The 22,016-nt window shown below is 38.8% G+C and overlaps 1 protein-coding gene and 1 non-coding gene across 2 annotated transcripts; one reads left to right on the top strand and one right to left on the bottom strand.

Annotated features, from left to right (window-relative positions):
* The first annotated feature begins 70 nt into the window (after nt 1-70).
* On the top strand, nt 71-12,830 carry LOC143277943 (uncharacterized). The gene is made up of 4 exons (XM_076582923.1): nt 71-187; nt 4,490-4,567; nt 6,495-7,347; nt 9,569-12,830. The coding sequence occupies exons 3-4, from the start codon at nt 6,522-6,524 to the stop codon at nt 10,696-10,698; spliced, it is 1,956 nt and encodes a 651-aa protein (XP_076439038.1). The 5' UTR covers nt 71-187; nt 4,490-4,567; nt 6,495-6,521; the 3' UTR covers nt 10,699-12,830.
* Nucleotides 12,831-18,977: 6,147 nt separating this feature from the next.
* Nucleotides 18,978-19,050, bottom strand: Trnak-uuu (transfer RNA lysine (anticodon UUU)). The gene has a single exon. It is a non-coding gene; the product is annotated as a tRNA-Lys (tRNA).
* Between the last annotated feature and the right edge of the window lie 2,966 nt (nt 19,051-22,016).

Genomic DNA, 22,016 nt, shown 5'->3' with positions numbered 1-22,016 from the left:
AATATGCAATTCGATCGTTACACGCGCGGAAGAATTGACAGTTCTTGGGTTGTGTTCCTCCACTGTGCATGTTGTGTGTATGTGTGCGCGCGCGTGTGTGTGTGGAGTCAGCAGCTGTGCAGTCAATAATACAGCTCTTTGTACGGTCATTGATGTTGATAATGGGCGTGATCTTCATGAAGAGAAGGTTTGACCCCAATGAGTTTTCATTATGTTAAGCCCATAAGTTTTATTTGCATATTAGCACAGTTGTTCTGTAAGAACCATAATGGTTCTGTTGATTTGAAAAGGACAAATAGATCGAACACACTGTCATTGCTACACTGATGGTGTTCTCGGCTGACGTACTGTTTAGGAAATTAAAAATGGGAGAATTGTCGCAAGCATGATTAGATCACCGATTTAGCAGTTTTCGTGTGTTGGTTATTACCTGTTACTGATGACCAGGTAGTTGTATTTGCAGAATTATTTTACCTTGGGGCTTTTCTGTTTGATTTTGTTTTCACAGCATCAGTAATGCACACACACACGTACACACACACACACACACACACACACATATATATATATATATATATGTGTGTGTGTATATATGTGTGTGTGTATATTATATGCACCAGTACATGAATGTTCACAGTGCCACATCCACACATGCATACACACATACAAAGAGTGAAAGTAAAGTAGTGAAGATACATAATCCAAATGTGCACATTTGTTATTCGCCAAAGCAGTCATGTGGTGAGAGAGTGAGTGGTGAGGGCAAGAAGTGCAAAGTGCAAAGAAACTGGTGTGAGGTGGGAAGTAGATTTTACTCTTAGTCTTATCTTGTGGCAAAGTTGCTCTGAATGCTGCCTAGCCTTGACAACGAGAACCTTGCTACTCTTGCAGCAATGTGAAAAAAATTGAAGCAGCGTGAAAAAGAGAAACATACCTTACTTCAATACTAGTGTGTAAAAAAAAAAAAAACATGCCACAGGTTTCCACACGGGAGTTACAGAACTACTAATCAGATCAGATAATACTTAATGTTATGTTTGACAGAGTTCTTATTTTGTCTTTGATGGAAGGACTGTCCAGGATTATCGATCGCAGGTTAACCCCTAGACTGCTGAATCTTGGTGAAATTATTAATGAGATCAGTTAGGCAGGGGTTTGAAATGTACTTGCAACTTTTTGTGTGCATACCAGTTTCAGTTTCAGTAGCTCAAGGAGGCGTCACTGCGTTCGGACAAATCCATATACGCTACACCACATCTGCCAAGCAGATGCCTGACCAGCAGCGTAACCCAACGCGCTTAGTCAGGCCTTGAGGGGAAAAAAAAAGAAAGAAAAAAAGGTGAATAAATAATAGATAAGCTTACATAAATAAATAAATAAATAATAATTATAAAATAAAAAAGGTAGTAGTAATAATAATAATAATTAAAAAAAAGGAAAAAAAAGACAACAATGATGATAAATAAGCAAATAAATGTAAAACATGAAGACACACATTCACACATACACCCACACATGCATAACAGATATGCACCAAACATGCAGTTTCACAGATATGAAAGCACAGTCAAATACATATAAACATACATGAGCTCCAGCACACACACACACACACACCACACACATTACCCTGCACCTCCTCTACCCCCCTTCTCCACACACTCATTTCTAGTTTACGTATCGCAGCTTCCACGGCACACACACACACACACACACACACAGACACACACACACACAGATGAACACTTACTTGTACAAGCACACACACATACGCCCATATCTCCCAACCCCTACCCCACACACATATATACAAAGATATATATATATATATACAGATACGTTCCAATATCCTGTTGCTCCCACAGTGTAGGCATGCATACACTCACATACCTCATCCTCTACCCCACCTCCCCACCACACCCCCACCTCCCCCTCACACACACACACACACACACACACACACACACACACACGCACATGCACAGAACTCTCCTGACACTTGTGTACACTTACACTCTCGCGCATGCACAAACGCACTCAAAAACACAGACCCACACATGCACACAAACACACACATACACACACGCACAGAGGCTGCCACTGATTGGCCGCAAGAGGGATGGGAAAAGATCTCTGATGCCAAGAACGTGGCGTCTGGTGTGTTGCTCAGTCTATTGTATTTGGAAAAGCCCACAGAGACTCTGTTTTGAAGAAATTTGCGCAATGTTGGTTTGGAAATGATGCCGATATTTGTTTGATTTGCAAAGCATCATGCTCTACCTTTCATGTTAGACTTACGGCCACTCCCTCTCTCTGCTTTTATTTCTTTGAGGCGATCGATGGTGTGATGGCCTTGTACCTGTTCTTTTTGATATTCTTTGACTTTTCTGAGGATTTCCGATTTTCCTAGATGTAGGCCGCTCGTTGGTGTTGCGTTACCAGCAAGTCTGTCAGCTCGCTCATTTCCCTAACACCTGCATGTCCTGGGCAGTATGACCATGTGAGTTTTTTAATCTGAAAGTTGCGCATTGCCTTATGCCACTCTGGGCTTCCCATTTTGTTTCCAATTTTCTGTACGAGGTTCATTGAGTCGGTTAGAATCATGGGATGTTGGTTTCCGGGCGAGTGGATGGACGATAGCCACTGGAGGGCATGTGTCACAGCTTCAACTTCCATCGTTAGGCTGGAGGTTGTGACTTTGTAGGCAGCATTCTCTTCCCTAACTGTTTTTCCATTTTGTTTTGCAGTGAATCCCCAACCAGATTGGTCTTTGGTGACTGAGCCATCTGTGTATATGTTAATGTCCTCTTCTTTACTGTTTTCTTCTATGAGTAGCTTCACTTCCGCATCAGTTTTGCCCTCTGGCCATTCCTGACAATGTCTTCCTAGAGTGGGTGAAATGGCTGTGTTGAATAGATGGTTGAGGTTTTCGGGGTTTTTCTCCCATTCTTTTGTTTCTTTCAGGTCTTGTAGTCGGCATACTAGCTGGATTGTGTCTTCTGCTTGCCCCATCCATGATCTTCCTCGTCCTAGACGGCTGCCTTTTGGTTCTTTGACTGCATCATGCAGTGGGTTTTGAGGGTTTTCTAATGCTTTGAAGTAGGTCTTGACCTGTTCTAACTTGTTTCTGGCCTGCACTGAAGGAAGGTCAAGCATGTATCGCATGTTTTCTGTGGGCGTGTCTTTTGTTGTTCCAAGGATCAGCCTCATAGCTTCATTTTGAACTCTTTCTAATTTTAGGAGGTTGCTTTGAGACGGTGTTGTTAGCCCAAGTCTGTAGTCGATCACACTGAGGACGAGTGATTGGTATAGCAGGAAGAGGTGGCATTGTTCAATACCTTTGGTTGCCATTGCTTTTAAGACTGAAAGCCCTTTTTGCATTTGAGAACAGTATTTTCTGTATGTTTTCTGAAGGTCAGCATCCTGTCGAAGTGTATTCCTAGGTAGCGTAGGCATTCAGTTTTCTCGATCTGAATCCCATCGAATGAAACAGAAGCTGGTGATTTGCTCGCGGTTCTGTTGTTGAGGGTGCACAGCAACGTTTGGGCTTTTGCTGTGTGCATACCAGTGGTGTCACACTGATTTTGCAGAACAAAAATAATGTAATCCCAGCAGGAAGAAGCCCAGACAAAGAAAAGTGTCAGACATCCTGACCCGTAAGCTCTGCTTCTGTTTTATCACAATGAGACAGCCCTTCACTGATGAGCATACTTGTCAGCATCTGTTATGGGGTTAATGTTAGCTGCAATAAAAATGTTCAGTCAAAGGTGTATATATGTTGTCTCTTGTGTGTACTTCTGTATGATGATGATGTTTTTTCCGTGTCCGTGGGCTGCATCTCCCATGTTCACATGTATATGTACAAGCATGCTTTTAATTTAAGGGTATGACCATTTTTACCTCCACCATGTTGGCAGTCATACTCCATTTGTGGGGGGTGCTGCATGCCAGGTATGTTTTTGTTTCCATAACTGATTAACTCACAGAATGCTGACATATCTTTTCTTATTTCTCTTTTTTCAGCTTACTTTGTATTATTTATTTATTTATGAATAATGTGAAAATTGGTTGAAATCACAAGTATCTGTCAGATCTCTCCAACACATCATCACCCTTCCATTAACATGTTCACCTCTTGCATGTGCTTTATGATTATGTGTCACATGTGCACAAATATTAATTATATTTGTGTAGACCCTTCCATGAAATACAGAGTCAACAGCAAATGTTTCAAGATATTTAATCCTAAACTAACAATATTCAGACATATTTCCCATTGACTTTTTGACAGAGAGCACCCTTGATCCTCTTCATGGTTTAGAATCCTGAAAAAATTCCTATTTTGTAGGGCTGTAGGTTTCATGCAAGTGTGCATACATTTACATTCTTTGAAAGAACACAGACTGGTACTCGGGTATAGCAATGTTGACTTGTACACATGCATTCAATCATTCATGCCCATGGATCATGACAACTGCTGTTGTTGCAGGCTGCAGACAGAGGGGAACAGACTGTGTGTAGTTGTGCATCGTTCCAGGGGATCTGCGGCCCTGGCAGTCTGCAAGTGGTATGGGTTCTTTTTTTTAAAAAAAATCAACAGTTGCATATTTTATTTTGGATGATATTATAAAAAGAGAGTTAAAGGTCCCATAGCCTTTTATGACCATGAGGGCAGTGAATTCACATCCTGTTCCACTGTGTCTAGGACTTGACTTCAGCCCAACACTCGGCTTATATCACAGATTGACATAAGTTTACATTTGGGCCAACAGCAAAGTGAGAGCTGTATTATCAATGGTTTCTCCAGTCGATGGGAAATCATTTACAGCTTAGTCTTTTGTGAAGGATTATGACTCTCAAACCAGGAGGCAAAATTGCACTGGCTCCTAGTGCTGCAGCCTTGTGGGCTGGTTGGCCTTTGGGAACCATCCCAATGCTGACTGTCCATAAAACTGTCTTGGCCAACAGAGTGGGGATGTAACTTGGGCAAGACACTCTCCACTATAATCAAATTCTCGCCCAAATAGTTGGAACAGCAGTTGCCTCCTCTGCTGTTCTGATGGTCATAGTCAGATACAACTGACTGTCATATAATATATATATATATATATATATAGAGAGAGAGAGAGAGAGAGAGAGAGAGGACTTCGGAAGGCAAGACCCTATCCTCTCCTTTCATTGTTTTAATCATCTCCAACTGAAGTCAAGGACCCATTCATACACGGCTGGAGTTAGGAAAATGAAAGTACCTTTCCCATAGACACGACACCAGGCCAAAACGGGGCCTCAAACCCAGATCACTGGTGAACATTGGATCAGAAGTTCAACACCCAGTGCCTGATTCAGTCACAGTGGCTCCCTTGGAGTGTATAGGTTCTCTGATTCTCGATATGGGAAGGAAACAAGGAGAAAGTTTCCTTACTCAGAACCAAAAGTTTGAACTTGTATGTATTTCAGTGATTTCACACCATCTTCCAGATCAAAACCTACAGAAGACAGTCATGGGTTGGACAGGCTGTGAGTGAACAAAGTCCACAGTTGCATTAAAGTTGGCTGGCCATAGGCACATGACTGTAGTGATCCAACAGACTGTCATCAATTAGAAGGAGTTCCAGGCTGGTGTCCTGGCTCAGACAGGGCCTTTCTGATTTGATTTGGACTTATTTGAAGTGTCTTTCACGATACTTGTTGCAAGTCATTGTTATCAATAAAAAGGAAAGATAGGTGCCATTGCCACCCATCCACTTGCAGTGATAAGCACTCCCATTCATGTATGCATCTTACACATGACACACCCTCCCAAGGACAGGTGCATACACACACACACACACACACACACACACACACACACACATATCTTTCTCTCTCTGTGTCTCTATCACACACACACACGCACACACAAAAACAACCACACACAAAAAAAACCCAACAGAAACACATACACATGAGTGCTACTGCACACACAGAGCTGCACACCACAAAATGAAATAAGATATCCCTTGTCTTAATAGCATCAAATGTATATTGGTGTAAAGGATCCACATTCATACACTACATTGAGGTACCCATTAAAACTTTGAGTGGCCTTCAAGAAGAACAGTTTGAGGGGGTATATATATATATATATATATATATATATATATATATATATATATATATATGTCTTTGCCAAAAGTTATGTGTGATTTATAGATGTCGCTTTGATTATTGAATCATATATACGTTCTTCTGCAAGAATGATAACAAGTTTAGTAACACGAATGAGAAAATTTTGAATGGTGCAAGATAGATCTGACTGCCTTCACTTGAAGTCAAAATCCCTGAACAATTCCAAGCATGAACGAGAAGACACTGAATGAACGATACATAATGGACATTGGATGGTGTAATGTATTGCAATGTATTTTTATTGAAACTGTTCCTTCCTAAAGCACTTATAGCAAAATTATTTGATTAGGCGCTATGTGAACAAAATTATTTCTGCACGGTTTCAGATTTTCCATCTGGAGTAGGTTCCCTTGATGGTGGTGGTGCTGCGGTGTGGGATGAGTCGGCACGATGGCCGTGAGGTGGTCATGCTATGCGAGGAATGTCACTCCAAGATGCTGGCCATGGGGGAACTGCTCCTCCTGTCCTGTGAAGCACGACCTGTCTTCACCTCCCCCTCCGACCTTGAACTCTCAAAGGGGACCTTCGTCCACTACCGTGACAAGGTTGTGGACAAGCTGAACCACATCCTCATCGCCTCGCGTGACGTGTCGTCTCAGGTGCACTCGGTGCACACGGTGCAGTGGAAATCCATTGCGGGCCGCGTTCAGGAGCTGGGGGGGCTGGTGACGGGGCTGACGGAGCTGAGTGCCCACATTGGTTACCTGGTGGCTGTCAACTTCCCCCGCTCACACTCCCCCCGCCTGGGCGTTGTCAACAAGTACAAGCTCCACCAGGCCAAGCTCGACCTCAAGTTCTGCTGCTCGCGGCTGAAGCGTTCGTGCGTGGACGACCTTGACGCCCACCTGCTGGTGGAGCTGTGCTCAACCATGTCGCGGGCGTTGTCATCGGTGACGGAGGTGTGTCGCCATGCAGGGGAGCGAGCAGCGGACGTTGACGATCAGAACCAGTTCAAGCTGTGTATCAAGAGCGTCACCTCCACCACCAGCTGCCTCATCGCCAGCGTCAAACGGTTCAAATCCTCCCCAGGCATTGACCATCTCCGCCGCATCATTGCCTTCTGTGACCCTGTCATGTCGACCAGCAGTGCCCTCGTGACCTTTGCCTCGGAGGAGGAGTTCATAGGTCAGCCTGCCAAGCTGTCGGAGAAGGCGACAGAGGCACACAAGTCAGTTCTAGGTGAGGAGGGGTTGTTGGTTTAAACAATATTTTACATAGAAGGGAGGTAATTTAGAAACATAAATAGTTTGCACAGTAGATGAATCAGACCCCTGTTGGAGTCTGCACTGGTGGGTCATGGTAAGTGTGTTAGATTAAACATAACATGGAACATTTCACAAGTCATGAAATAGATAAACAATAAAACAGGACAACAAGAAAATCTTATACAAAATTCTGTCCTGATATAAGTACATCTTAAGTATGTGACCTGTAACTTAAAAAAAAAAAAAATCATTATATTCATTATTATTATTATTTTTTTTTAGCTTTGTTTTTTTCTTCTTCTGTTAAAATACCCTCGCTAATTATTACCATGCTTGTATAATATGCAACTTGTCACAGGAAAATTGTCATCATGATGATGTTGAAGAGAAAATATAACCTTTTTTTGTTTCTTGTTTTGTTAATTTTTTGCTTTGTTTTTCTTCTTCTGTGAAAATACCCTTGCTAATTATTACCATGCTTGTGTAATATGCAACAGGAAAATTATCATGATGATGTTGAAGAGAAAGTATAACCTTCATTGCAAGGGAGGGAAAAAAAAGTATGTGAGATATGTTTATCATACAACAGATAATTTTTAACAAAGCAAATCTATAATGTGAATAGAGTGAAATGATAGTAAAGAGAATGAACATGTGGTGGAAAGATAAAGGCACAGAGAGACAGAGAGAGAGAGAGAGAAGAAAAGAATTGGACACAAAGACATGTTTAGTGAGACAGTCCGACCGAGCCGGACTGACAAAGCGGTGAAGGCCAAGGGTTTGTTATTTTTTATCAATTTTTAGACAGTGTACGCGTCCTGTTAATTAAATCACACATACTGATGCTATACCAATGCCTAGTGGTGCAGACTCCAGCAGGGATCTGATTCCTGTCCTGTGCAATATTATATATATGGTGGCAAAGAAGATGCTGCATATATTGTATGTAAACAGAATGGAGTTAATATACTAAGGGAGACTACTAGCTGCTGCTACTTTTGATTCTTCACCTGAGTGTAGTACAGGTACTGTAGTAGTATTTATTGCACAGGAAAGGAATCAGATCCCTGCCCGAGTCTGAATCAGTGGCTTAAAGTATGTGTATTAGATTTAACATAATTTTTGGACACAAATTTTCAGCACACTGCTTTGGCTCAGTTTGAGGTAAATTATGTTTATCATACTTGAGACTGTGCATCTATTATGTTTTATATTATAATTACTATACCTAATACTGGCTTGGCTCAGTTTGAGGTAAGGGTTCTTATTCATTCTTAAGACTAAGCATGCATTTGGTTTCTCTGATACTGGTTATAGTCATGACACCCACACTGCATGAGGCTTAGATCAGTTTCAGGTAAGGGTGTTTTGTTGTTTTTGTATCTGTAAGACTGTGTTATGCTTAGCTCTTCTTCTTCTTCGTTCGTGGGCTGCAACTCCCATGATCACTTCAGTGTGCATGAGTGGGCTTTTATGTGTATGACTGTTTTTACCCCACCATGTAGGCAGCCATACTCTGTTTTCAGGAGTGTGCATGCTGGGTATGTTCTTGTTTTCATAACCCACCAAAAGCTGACATGGATTACAGGAACTTAAATGTGTGTATTTATCTTCTGCTTGCGTATACACACAGAGGGGGTTCAGGCACCAGCAGGTCTGCACATATGTTGACCTGGGAGACTGGAAAAATCTCCACCCTTTACCCACCAGGTGCCATTACTGAGATTCAAACCCAGGACCCTCAGATTGAAAGTCCAATGCTTTAAGTTTAACCACTCGGCTTTTGTGCCCATGATTAGCTCAAATCCAAGGGGGGTTGTGGGGGGGAGGGGGGGGGGAGTCATATAATGACCTATAATTTACTGGTATAATGAGCATTGACGAAAACTGTTGAATTTGCTGAGAAAAGAAATCATCCATTCACACGTAACATGCATTTCATGATGTATTCAATGTTTATTTTGTTTGTTTTAATTTGATTTATAATTTTTTAGATTGGACTTACTATATAATAATATGCATTTCCTGATGTGGTCAATATGATGTTGTTTTTTGATTGGTTTGATGTTAAATTTTTCTGATTGCATTCCATCTATACACAACATGCATTTCATGATGTGATCTTGTTCTTTGTTCATTTGGTTTTTTACCTTTCTCACAGAACGATAATATGAAATATTGTTTCTGTCTGACAGGAATGACCATGAGCATAGTCTCGGCCAGTATCCAAATGTGCAAAGCCATTCGTGATCTAGTCTACGACCTCAGCAACGCCAGACACCGTGAACGCATCCGTCTGTGCGTGGATTCCATGGACAAAGCTTCCTCCAAGCTCAGGGATCTGCTTCTCTCTTGTGACTTTGAACCAAAAGCTGGGGCCACTGAGCCCAAGTCTGCTTCACCTGACAAGGGTGGAGCAGACAATGTGAAAACCGGTTCCCCCATTATTGCAACAACTGATTCAAAAGGTTCAGATGATGCAAAAACTGGTCCCATTACTCCAACAACTGATGCAAAAGGTTTGGCTGATGCAAAAACCAGTTCTGTTATTGCTACAACTGATGCAAAGAGTTCAGCTGATGTGAAGACTGGTTCAGACAATGCAAAAAGTTCAGTTGATACCAAGAATGGTTCAGACAACACAAAAACCAGTTTGGACGTTTCAACATCTAATGCAAAAAGTTCAGCTGATGCCAAGACCGGTTCAGATGACACCAAAGTCAGTTTGGACATTGCAACAACTGATGCAAAAAGTTCAGTTGAAGCAAAGACCAGTTCTACCACAGACGCCAATAACTGTTCAGTGGACGCAAAACCTGGCGCAGTTGATGCAGAGCAACAGCCCAGTCCCACTGATGCAAAACCCGCTTCACCAGAATCAGAGACTGACAGCTCTCTGGAATCTGGGACAGCTTTGGTGGAGGTGGAGTCAGAATCATCAGAACAGACTGTGGATACGGAAGTGGAGACAACATCAGCTGAAGAGGCTGTCCATGATGATGATGATGATGATATATCCAACGCCAGCAGCACTGACGCGGGGAACGGAAAGGCTGATGGGGAGGACCAGGCTGCTGCCCTGTTGGTGTCGCCCTCGGCAGAGGAGATCCCTGCTGTGATGGACGCAGTTTCCGTGGACGCTTACTTTGGATCTGGTGATGGTCACCATGGCAACAGGTTGGACCTGACAGCGGCTGACTCAGGGGACATGGAGAAAGCTGTGACGGCCTCAGGGCTGATGGCGTCGTCACCTGTCCTCAATCTCTCCACGTACTCTGTGGGCAGCTTCTCCGACGTCGACCAGGGGTCAGGGGTCACCGATTGATGACTGGAGCTGTCTTGTTTGATTAAATTATTGATAAAGTAACAATGTCAAGTTACTGTCTGGTTTTTGATTCATTGTTCAGAGTTGTGGAGTATTTTGCTGGTCTTAGTGGTGATGAAGAAAAGCATGTTTTAGTTTTACAGGGTATGTATGATTCTGTTTGTTTGTTTTTTTTTTGCTTGAGGGTATTTTCTACACCTGTCACAAAATTAAGTTATCTGGTTTTGATTGTCAAGAGTTCAGGGCTGGATTGCATGAGGGATCTTAGCAGTGCTTAGTTTGCTTAGCACTATGAAATGCTAATAATTTTATAGAATTGGCATACACATAAGAATTCGTAATACTAAGCAAACTAAGTGCTGCTAACATTGCTCATGCAACCCAGCCCAGGAGTATTTGGCTGGTCTGATAATGAAGAAGGGCACTTGATTACTCTTTTTACATAATATGTATTTGTTTAAAAAAATTGTTTGTGTGCACTTTTTGCTTTAGGCTGTTTTGTACTTCTGAAGTCACAAAATTATCTGTTTTGACCTTAGAGTTCTATTTTTGCTGGTCTTGATGATGATGATGAAAAGCATGTTTTGATTACAGGGTAAAAATGTTTATTTGTTTGCAAGTTTGTTGTTGGTTTTTTTGTTGTTTTTGCTTTAGGGTGTTTTGTGTATCTGAAGTCACAAAATTTTAAACTGTGTATGTATTACATTTCATGGTCAATCTTTGTCTAATATATATATCTATATTATTTGGGAGATTTCTAGTCATGGAAATATTGAGCATGCCTTTTTTTTTTTTTTTGTTTGTTTGTTTTTCTTTTGTGTTTTTCTTTTCTGTGTAAATAGACACTTTTTATTTAAACGAAATTGAGATTGAGCCGGGGAAGTGCTCTGATTGGTAGATCCCCTCAGTGTTATTGGCACAAGGTGACAAGGTCCTATTACCTGTAATACCTTCACTTGTTTTGGTGAATGGTGTCAAGTCTTGCTTGCATTGTATATATTCGTTTTTTGTTAGAAAGAAAATATATACCTGTTCTCACCAGTGCAAAAGTGTTTAAAAAGTAAATCCAGTCATTTCTTGTTCTTAGTCCCAACTAGTATGTGTAGTGCCACATGCACACGACATGTTTCTCTCTTTCTCACAAATCATCCACACTGACGCACCTCTCTTCTCATATGCTCCACTTCACTCATCACAGACAAAAGTTAACAAAAAGTTGAAATTTTTTTAGTAACCGTTGAACATTCTAGTCACATGTTCCTGAAAAGGAGTTGTTCAGTTTCTGCAACCAGAATTATTGTGTTCAGGTCGGTGCAGATGTTTACCAAACATGCATCGCATACCACCATTGATGTTCCGCAGTGCATGCATAGTACCCATCAGACCGTTTTATTAACATCTACTCTTCAGACCGTTTTATTAACATCTTCTCTTCAGACTGTTTTATTAACATCTTCAGACCGTTTTATTAACATCTACTCTTCAGACCGTTTTATTAACATCTTCTCTTCAGACCGTTTATTAACATCTTCAGACCATTTTATTAACATCTACTCTTCAGACCGTTTTATTAACCCCTAGGCTGCCTGCATGACGAGATAACTCGTCATGGCAAGCATGTATGCTTCGCTGCCTGCATGACGAGATAACTCGTCATCGAAATATTCTGACTTTTCCCTGGTTTGTATTCACTTCCTTGGCAAAAATAGTGGTAGCTTTAGCCTGGGGAATCTCTCTAGATTCTATTCATAGCTAGAAACCCCATCTACGTCATGAAGCAGTCCTTTATTTGAACGTTTTGGTTGGGTCACTGTCCAAGTGTTTGCCTGACTTCTCTCCTCGCTCGCTCAACAAAATGTCGGACTGACGCCGTGCTCAAGACATACGATCGTGACGAACTAAATCAACCATGATTTCTTTCTTTAGCTGATGCTCAGAAAGAATTGAAGCGTAAATTCGAAGGAGAAGATAGTGATGAACATTTATAGGACGATCTGATAGAAAATAAAGGGAGCAATCAAGAGAGTGGCCAAGATGCGACTGTCAGTGAGTGATGCCGGCTGTACAGATGTTAGCAGACGACAGATGACCGAATTAGCAGCAGAGCGATATTCTTGGCACGCAGCCAACGCGGTCTGATCAGAACTGAATCAAGTGACCGTGTGAGAGGGGTGAGGAGGAGGGGGTGGAGACTGAGGGGGCGTGACCTCACATCCATCTTATCACTTGGAGAAGTCACAATGTATTGTGTATCTATCTCTTAAAAAATATATATATATTGTGGTTGTTCTAGTATGATTTTGTGTTTGCAGATATCCATTTGTCCAGAAAATATGATGTTTTTGTGCAAATTACCTGACTAATGTTTGTAATGAACAAGTTGAAAATGTGACAAAAAACAAAACACTGATTTCAAAACAACAGCATGTCACTAAAAATATATAAAATGGGAAAACAGCATGTGTTTTGTATTCTTTATTCATTTACCTTTCAGAAAATATATACTTTTATGGGTCTTTCTCTAATAACAAAGAGCACAGAATTTTTTGAAAATTTATACCCGTTTTTTGTGAAAAAACCCTGGCAAATAGATTTCACTTAAATCTTATTTTCCTGGCAGCGAAAGGGTTAACATCTACTCTTCAGACCTCCGACCATTTTATTAACATCTACTCTTCAAACCGTTTTATTAACATCTACTCTTCAGAACAATTTATTAACATCTACTCTCTGACCATTTTATTAACATTACTCTTCAGACCGTTTGATTAACATCTACTCTCTGACTGTTTTATTAACATCTACTCTCTGACCATTTTATTAACATCTACTCTTCAGACCGTTTGATTAACATCTACTCTTCAGACCATTTCATTAACATCTACTCTTCAGACCATTTTATTAACCATTTTATTAACATCTTCTCTTCAGACCATTTTATTAACATCTACTCTTTGACCGTTTTATTGACATCTTTTCTTCAGACCATTTTATTAACATCTTCTCTTCAGACCGTTTTATTAACATCTACTCTCTGACCATTTTATTAACATCTACTCTTCAGACTGTTTTATTAACATCTTCTCTTCAGACCATTTTATTAACATCTACTCTCTAACCGTTTTATTAACATCTACTCTTCAGACCATTTTATTAACATCTACTCTTCAGAACAATTTATTAACATCTACTCTCTGACCATTTTATTAACATTACTCTTCAGACCGTTTGATTAACATCTACTCTCTGACTGTTTTATTAACATCTACTCTCTGACCATTTTATTAACATCTACTCTTCAGACCATTTCATTAACATCTACTCTTCAGACCATTTTATTAACCATTTTATTAACATCTTCTCTTCAGACCATTTTATTAACATCTACTCTCTGACCGTTTTATTGACATCTTTTCTTCAGACCATTTTATTAACATCTTCTCTTCAGACCGTTTTATTAACATCTACTCTCTGACCATTTTATTAACATCTACTCTTCAGACCGTTTTATTAACATCTTCTCTTCAGACCATTTTATTAACATCTACTCTCTAACCGTTTTATTAACATCTACTCTTCAGACCATTTTATTAACATCTACTCTTCAGAACAATTTATTAACATCTACTGTCTGACCATTTTATTAACATTACTCTTCAGACCGTTTGATTAACATCTACTCTTCAGACCGTTTGATTAACATCTACTCTTCAGACCATTTCATTAACATCTACTCTTCACACCATTTTATTAACCATTTTATTAACATCTTCTCTTCAGACCATTTTATTAACATCTACTCTCTGACCGTTTTATTGACATCTTCTCTTCAGACCATTTTATTAACATCTGCTCTTCAGACCGTTTGATTAACATCTACTCTCTGACCATTTTATTAACATCTGCTCTTCAGACCGTTTTATTAATATCTACTCTCAGACCGTTTTATTAACATCTACTCTCTGACCGTTTTATTAACATCTACTCTTCAGACCGTTTGATTAACATCTACTCTTCAGACCATTTCATTAACATGTACTCTTCAGACCATTAACCATTTTATTAACATCTTCTCTTCAGACCATTTTATTAACATCTACTCTCTGACCGTTTTATTGACATCTTCTCTTCAGACCATTTTATTAACATCTTCTCTTCAGACTGTTTTATTAACATCTACTCTCTGACCATTTTATTAACATCTACTCTCTGAGCCCCAGTTTCACTCACTCCTTCCTCTCTCTCTCTGCCTACCTCTCTCTCCTTTATTGAAGATAAAGAGTGAATTGAGGACCTTTAAGAGGTCTTTTTCATGTTACTGTCAGAACTGAGCAGTATTTTTCCATGTGTGTGTCATGAATCTTTTTGCTGTTCAGTGTCATTTAGATGGACAGAAAGACTGTTCCATCTCGTTGTTGGAGATGGGAGTTGATAGGTATTGGAAAATACCGACACATACTCTTTTGATGAATACTCATGAAAAAATAATGTAAATGTGTTTGTTTCCATAACAAAAAGAGTATGATATAGATATTATATAGATATAGAATATCTATCTGTATATATATGTAAGTGTATTAAATATTGATGTATTTTTTATGCCATGGTGTAAAACCATTGTGAAATTTGAAATTCTAAATTTGCCCCATAAATTATGACTCTGTGTGTGTGTGTGTGTGTGTGTGTGTGTGTGTGTGTGTGTGTGTGTGTGTGTGCGTGTGTTATACCTACATAACCTGTTAAGTGACAGGTCCAAAGCTATTTCTGGACCCACATTTTATTTCATTTTTCTGATTTAAAAAAAAATGTTTGTTTGTTGTTGGTTTGTTTGTTTGTTTGTTGGTTGTTTTTTTTTTTTTTTTTTTTTTTTTTCCAATGTGCACAGTTCTGATGTGTAAAGTAGTGGAGGTCTATATGTTTTCAGATTATCGATTTAAAAACTGATGTAACAGTGAGCATTGATGGAGTGATTACCTCACATTCTAGTGGTGATAATTATGATGGGCACTCATTCTGTCATAGAGAGAGAATTCTAAATCCATCTCAAGTGTGTACATGTATTTGTGAATTGATTGGATAATCTTACTCAAAATATTGAACGTATATCAGTGTATGTTAAAGAAGCAAACTGGATTTAATGAATTTTATTTAATGTAGACACAAATGCATGCACACAAAGTGACAAACACATAAAATACACACTCTTGCATACACACAGACACAAATACATGCGTGAGAACACAAAGTTTTCACATGGCACACAAACATTCAGACACAGGCTCAAACATAAAACAAATACAGAAGAGACCATGACAGTGTTGAACTGACTGAAGAGATGTCATGTTATCGAATGAAGCTTCACAGGTGCACTTGCTGTTGTCATCACTTTGACCTCTTTCCACGAGTTATATTAGACATATACATCATAAGTGTATATTAGATACATACATTATGAGTGTGTATTAGATGCACACATCATACATACATTATAAGTATATTAGATACATACATCACAAGTGTATATTAAACACAAACATCATACATACATTATAAGTGTATATTAGACATATACATGATAAGTGTATATTGGACATATATACATCACGCATACATCATAAGTGTATATTAGATACATACATCAGACATACATCGTAAGTGTATAAGAGACATATACATCATAGTGTACATTAGACACACACATCGTAAGTGTATATTAGATGCAAACATCAAAAGTGTATATTAGACACGTACATCATATTAGATGCATGCATCCCTCGAGGCTAAGTGTATGTGACACAGTGACAGATGGTGTTGATGGTAGTGGAGGGTGAGGAGGAGAAGAAGGTTGTCATTCTGTCATCGCCTTGCTACACTGGTTGGTCAGTCCAGTGGAGTTTGATGGCTTGTTGGAACGGAGCCCTGCAGGTACAGTTGTTCAGGGCTGAGGTCTTGGTTCGGTGAAGGTTGTGTTGTTGGAGGTGGGGGGTGGGGGACCTGGATATCTGTCTAGGTGGGAGGTCCATCTGGGTGGGCTCTGAAATCTCTTGTCAGTTTAATTCTGTCAGTATTACAATTATATATGTAGAGAGAGATATATATAGATATATATGTCTGTGTTGACTGCCCATTGAAAGAAGTGGAATGTTTGAAGAAGATGAGACCAACTCTTACAATTGAGTGATTGAAGTCATCATATTTTCAACAGGTGATTGCATAATGTTTTTAATTTGCTCTTCTTAGTTCTTGTGAATATTTTTGTCTAAGCAATTCAGACATTTTGTTTTTGTTGTTTGAATTACAACTGTTCAGTTCTGATTTGTTGTTATATTATTTGAATTACAGCGGTTCAGTTCTGTTTGTTTTTGTTGTTGTTGTTGATGATTTATTATTTGAGTGACAACAATTCAATTTTGATTTGTTGTTGTTTTATTATTTAAATTATAAGTATTCAGTTCTGATTTATTTTTGTTTTGTTGTTTCAATTACAACAGTTCAATTCTGCATTTGTTGTTGATTTGTTTTTTGTTTTTTATCACAGCAGTTCAGTTCTGAGTTTGGAATTTTGATTTGCTTAAAAATAAAAAAAATCATAGTTGCATATATCATGTGATGGTCTTTAAAAAATTTTTTTTTTTTAGGGTTCTTGAACCTTTTCCTTAACTTTTTTTTTTCTTTTCTTTCTCTGTGCTCAAGATTCTGTTGCTGTGTTGGTGTTCATTTCTATAAGATTATGGTCTGATGAAATACGTGGCAGTTTAGTTGAGAATCTTGCTTTTGACTTTTGACTCTATTTTTTTTAATATTTACCTTGGTATTTTTTGTTTGTTGTTGGCATTTGTGGCTTTTATTTGAGCAGACATGATGTGTGCTTTTTCAGGTTGTTGCAACCGAAGACTGAAAGAGTGTGGTAATTTTTATTTAAAGCGTTGGAGATTGGAGAAAAACGACCTCTCTTTCTTAGAAATCATTTTTAAATGCAAGTATTGCACAATAAATGTATGAAATCCATCTTTTTTCTTTAAAGAAAGACATTGATTATCATCATTTCCCTTTATTACCTGTATTTTTTTTGCATTTAGGATATTGGAAGTCAGGAACAGAGAGAGTTCAGCAGTACTTTCATCTGTGACTGTTTGCAATGAATGGTGCTTTGGGTTTTGTTGTTTTGTGTTAAAAGTGTTAGTTTTCAATTCATTTTATTGCATAATATATTGTTCCTCATAAATCATCTTTTGTTATGTCTTTATTTTATTTATTTATTTGTTTTTAAAATATTTTTGAAAAGATGAAATAGGAATTGCAATTATAAGTATCTAAAAATAAACAATTTATGTGTGCAAAAACATTAGATGCAAAACAAACATCACGCAAAACAAACATCATGTAGAATATCTCAAAACATGTGCACTGGTTGTTGATTGTTCGTTACATTTTAGTGCTTCACCTGTTGTTATTATTACACAAAAGAAAAAGAAAAAGATAAGGTGAGTACAATACTTTTTCTGATAAAAAAAGAGAAGATAACAATGGATATTAATGTAGCGTGTTATCCAGAAATCTGGTCTTAGTGCTTTACAAAACACTTTTACATAACACTTTACATCAGTGTTACACACACACACACACCAAATTGTGACTAACAAACTACACACACACACACACACACACACACACACACACACACACAAAATGTACACATTTACGTATGAGCCACCCTTCACACATACACACACATAGGCACATGGGCACACACATACACAAACAGATGCGTGCGTGCGCACACACACACACACACACACACATGCGTACACACACACACACACACACACACAAGCATGCATGAGAAAACATACTAACACGCAAATACATATTCATACACATGCATTTGTTTGTTTACACATACATATGTATACACACATAGTCAAGCACACCACACGCAAAGGAGTGGACTTGACACAACTTAACTTGTTGCTTAGGGAAGAGGTGAGTTTTGAGACCAGATTTAAAAGAAGCAAGGGAGTTCAAATGTCCGAGGTTATCAGGGAGCCTGTTCCACATCTATGGTGATTGAAAAGAAACTGATCTGTGTCTGTAGATCTTACTTCTGATGTGAGGTATCCTGAGAAGTCGAATATTAGAGGAAGTTTCAGTTTCAGTTTCAGTAGCTCAAGGAGGCGTCACTGCGTTCGGACAAAACCATATACGCTACACCACATCTGCCAAGCAGATGCCTGACCAGCAGTGTAACCCAACGCGCTTGAAAATATAAAAAACAGCAGCGCCCAATAGGGGACTCGAACCCCTGACCCTCAGATTAAAAGTCTGATGCTTTACCGACTGAGCTAACCGGGCTGCTCAACTATTAGATATTATTAGAGGAAGAACGGAGTGGGTGAGAAGAAGTATAGATGTGGAGGAGTTTAGAAAGATACTTTGGGCCAGATCCGTTGACTGCAGAAAAAGTCAGAGTGGATAGCCTTTAATAGTCTGAAGGAGAGGAGAAACATGGTCAAATTTAGAAGCTCTGCAAATGAGTCTAGTAATGTTAATCTGAATTCGTTAAAGTCTGTCCAACAGATATTTGTTATATAATTTCACCTGCCATCAATCCTTTCCATTAAAAAGTATATTATACCACAGTTAGGAACACCTAGAAATGTATGACATACATTTTTATTAAATGTGAGCGTGTTTGTGTGTATGTATTACTGTGTGTTTTATTTTATTTTTAAACTTCATCTTTGGAAAATATATTTCCGAAGCAAGTCTTGTTGTGTGCAATACATATGTGTATGTAACTCAGTGCTGAGGCCATATGCTGTTAAAGCATTAGAAGACTTATGGAAGATATACCAAAAGTGGTGCTCAGTGACGTTGTCACTGCCCAATTTACTGGAAAAATCCTGTCAGTATTTCATGAACCATTCTGTGCTAGAATTTTTTTCTTTTGCTCTCTCTCTTTTTTTTTCAATCTGTTTTTTTCCTTTCTCTGTCTTTCTGTCATTCTTCCCATTTTTATTGTCTGCCTTGCTGGCCCAATCACCTGTATTTTTCTCTAGAAAGCCTTGAATGTTTTTGTTGTCTTTTTGCTGGATTGGATGATTGGGCATTCTTACTAAGTTGTTTTTTAAATTTGTTATTTTTTACCAAAGATGTGTGAATTGCCCACTGGCGGTTTTGGTTTTGTATGTGCCTGTTAATGATGTATGAGTTTACGTATTATGTATAATCATGTTGTGTTCAGGTTGCTTTTTTTATGGTCATCGTCAGAGGTACGGCCAAGGTTTATGGATATGAATGTAACTATTTCGTTTCCAGGTGGATATGTGTATGTGTGTTTCCAGGTCCTTTGGGGTGGGTATTGTTTTCAGGCATGTCATGGTTCTGTTTGGTCAGCCGGGCGGTATGCACCATTGATAAATGATCAGTCCTGTCAGTGTTCCGTGAACAGTCTTGAGATAACAGTAAGCACCAATGTTAAATGATCAGTCCTGTCAGTGTTTCATCAACAGTCTTGAGATAACAGTCCAGAAGAAGTGACCCTTTGTGGTCAGCTTGGCTTTAGGTTTATCACTTATTATAAATTAGTGTATGCAACATTGATCTTTGGATGAAAGAACATAATCTGTAACCCAGTCTGGTGCACACACTCTAACCAGCCATCAATTTTATGTTGGGAGTTTCTTTTTTCTTCTTCTTTTATTGTTGTTGTTTTGTTTGATTTTATTAAGTTTTTGTGTTTAGTCAATGTAAATGAAGTGTGAAAGTAGAAATCTGATACACACACACACACACACACACACACATATATATATATATATATATGTGTGTGTGTGTGTGTGTGTGTATGTGTGTGTGTGTGTGTGTTAATTTGGGGCTCAGGGGACCCATATGTGTGTCAAGTTCCTTTGCTGGATACTATCTATCCCTTACAGAAAGCTGTACAGAAAGCTGTACTGCATGATAGTGATGGCTGTGAAGCTGTTGTGCATCAGGAGGTTCTTCCCTCTAGTTTATTTACAACTGTTACAGCAACAAGAGTCAGACATAGCATTTTCTTTTAATCGATTTTCCATGGGAGTAACTCGGGAAATGTTGTACATGCTTTTGTATGGTTAAAAGCCATTTCATTTTCCATAGAATGATACAGCAGTTTATATGGACAAACAGGTTTTATTGTTTGTGTGTGTGTGTGTGCATGCACATGCTTGTGTGTGTGTGTGTGTGTGTGTGTGTGTGTGTGTATGTGTGGTGTGTGTGTGTGTGTGTGTGTGTGTGTGTGTGTATACATGCTTCCCAAAAGCTCCTGTGTGTGTAGACGGATACACTCCTGTGTGTGCTAAGAATTTGATTGAAACTGGTAGCTATGTTTATCTTAGTATAAAGAAATATAGTGGGTGCTGATTTATGATGTGTACTGTGAGGGATTATAAGTAAATATAGATAAATATATGTGCCAGGATTGTTTTGTTACATTATTCCATCAAATAAAAAAACTGATATATATAGACAGACATATTTGTTCATTATTTTATTATTAGTTATTTTGTCATCATTAATGTACATGTACATAGACATGCTCATTATTATCACTATTTATTTTAGCACCAAATATGTTGCAAAATAAAAGGATTTTGTTGAATCCTAGGTTGTGTCCATACCGAAAACTGATCATACGTAATATACGTAGATCTGAATTTACATTGGCATTACGATCTGAATTTACATTGGCATTACAGATTCCAAACTGAAAAACACTACTTGTTTCCCACAGAATCAAAAACTGATGAGTAAGTGGCTTTTTTTTGTTAAGCATACTTAGCAACGAAATGTACAAATTATCATGAAGACTTTGAAAAACTGGCAGTAATATATATATATATATATACTAAAAAAAAAAAAGTGTACTGATGCCTGTACTTAATCAACTTGCAAGTTTTCAATGATAAACACACACAGGGGAGCACACGCCACATGTTCAAAACTTCACACATATAATATGCACATGCTGAAGGTGAGTTGGTTTTAAAGAGATTGATATTACATTACTTTATATTTCCCAGTAATATTTACAATTGTTATCCTCTTCAAGACATGTTCAGCCACCAGAGATCTCCACTGCTGACTGTCTGGTTCACCCCCCAGGTATAGCTCCTGTCTTGTGCTGTCTTAGCTACCTTCCCCAGGTATAGCCGTTCTCCTGTCTTGTGCTGTCTTAGCTAGCTTCCCCAGGTATAGCCGTTCTCCTGTCTTGTTCTGTCTTCCCCCAGGTATAGCCGTTCTCCTGTCTTGTGCTGTTTTAGCTACCTTCCCCAGGT

Source organism: Babylonia areolata, chromosome 35 (genome assembly GCF_041734735.1).
Source record: "Babylonia areolata isolate BAREFJ2019XMU chromosome 35, ASM4173473v1, whole genome shotgun sequence".
NCBI lineage: Eukaryota > Metazoa > Mollusca > Gastropoda > Neogastropoda > Buccinidae > Babylonia > Babylonia areolata.
Note: the sequence above shows the minus strand (reverse complement) of the source record. Positions and strands in the feature narration are given on the sequence as shown.

Coding starts and splice junctions, on each gene's coding strand:
- LOC143277943 (XM_076582923.1), top strand. CDS start 6,522: ATGGTGGTGGTGCTGCGGTGTGGGATGAGTCGGCACGATGGCCGTGAG. Junction 7,348..9,568: donor GGCACACAAGTCAGTTCTAG/GTGAGGAGGGGT, acceptor TCTGTCTGACAG/GAATGACCATGAGCATAGTC.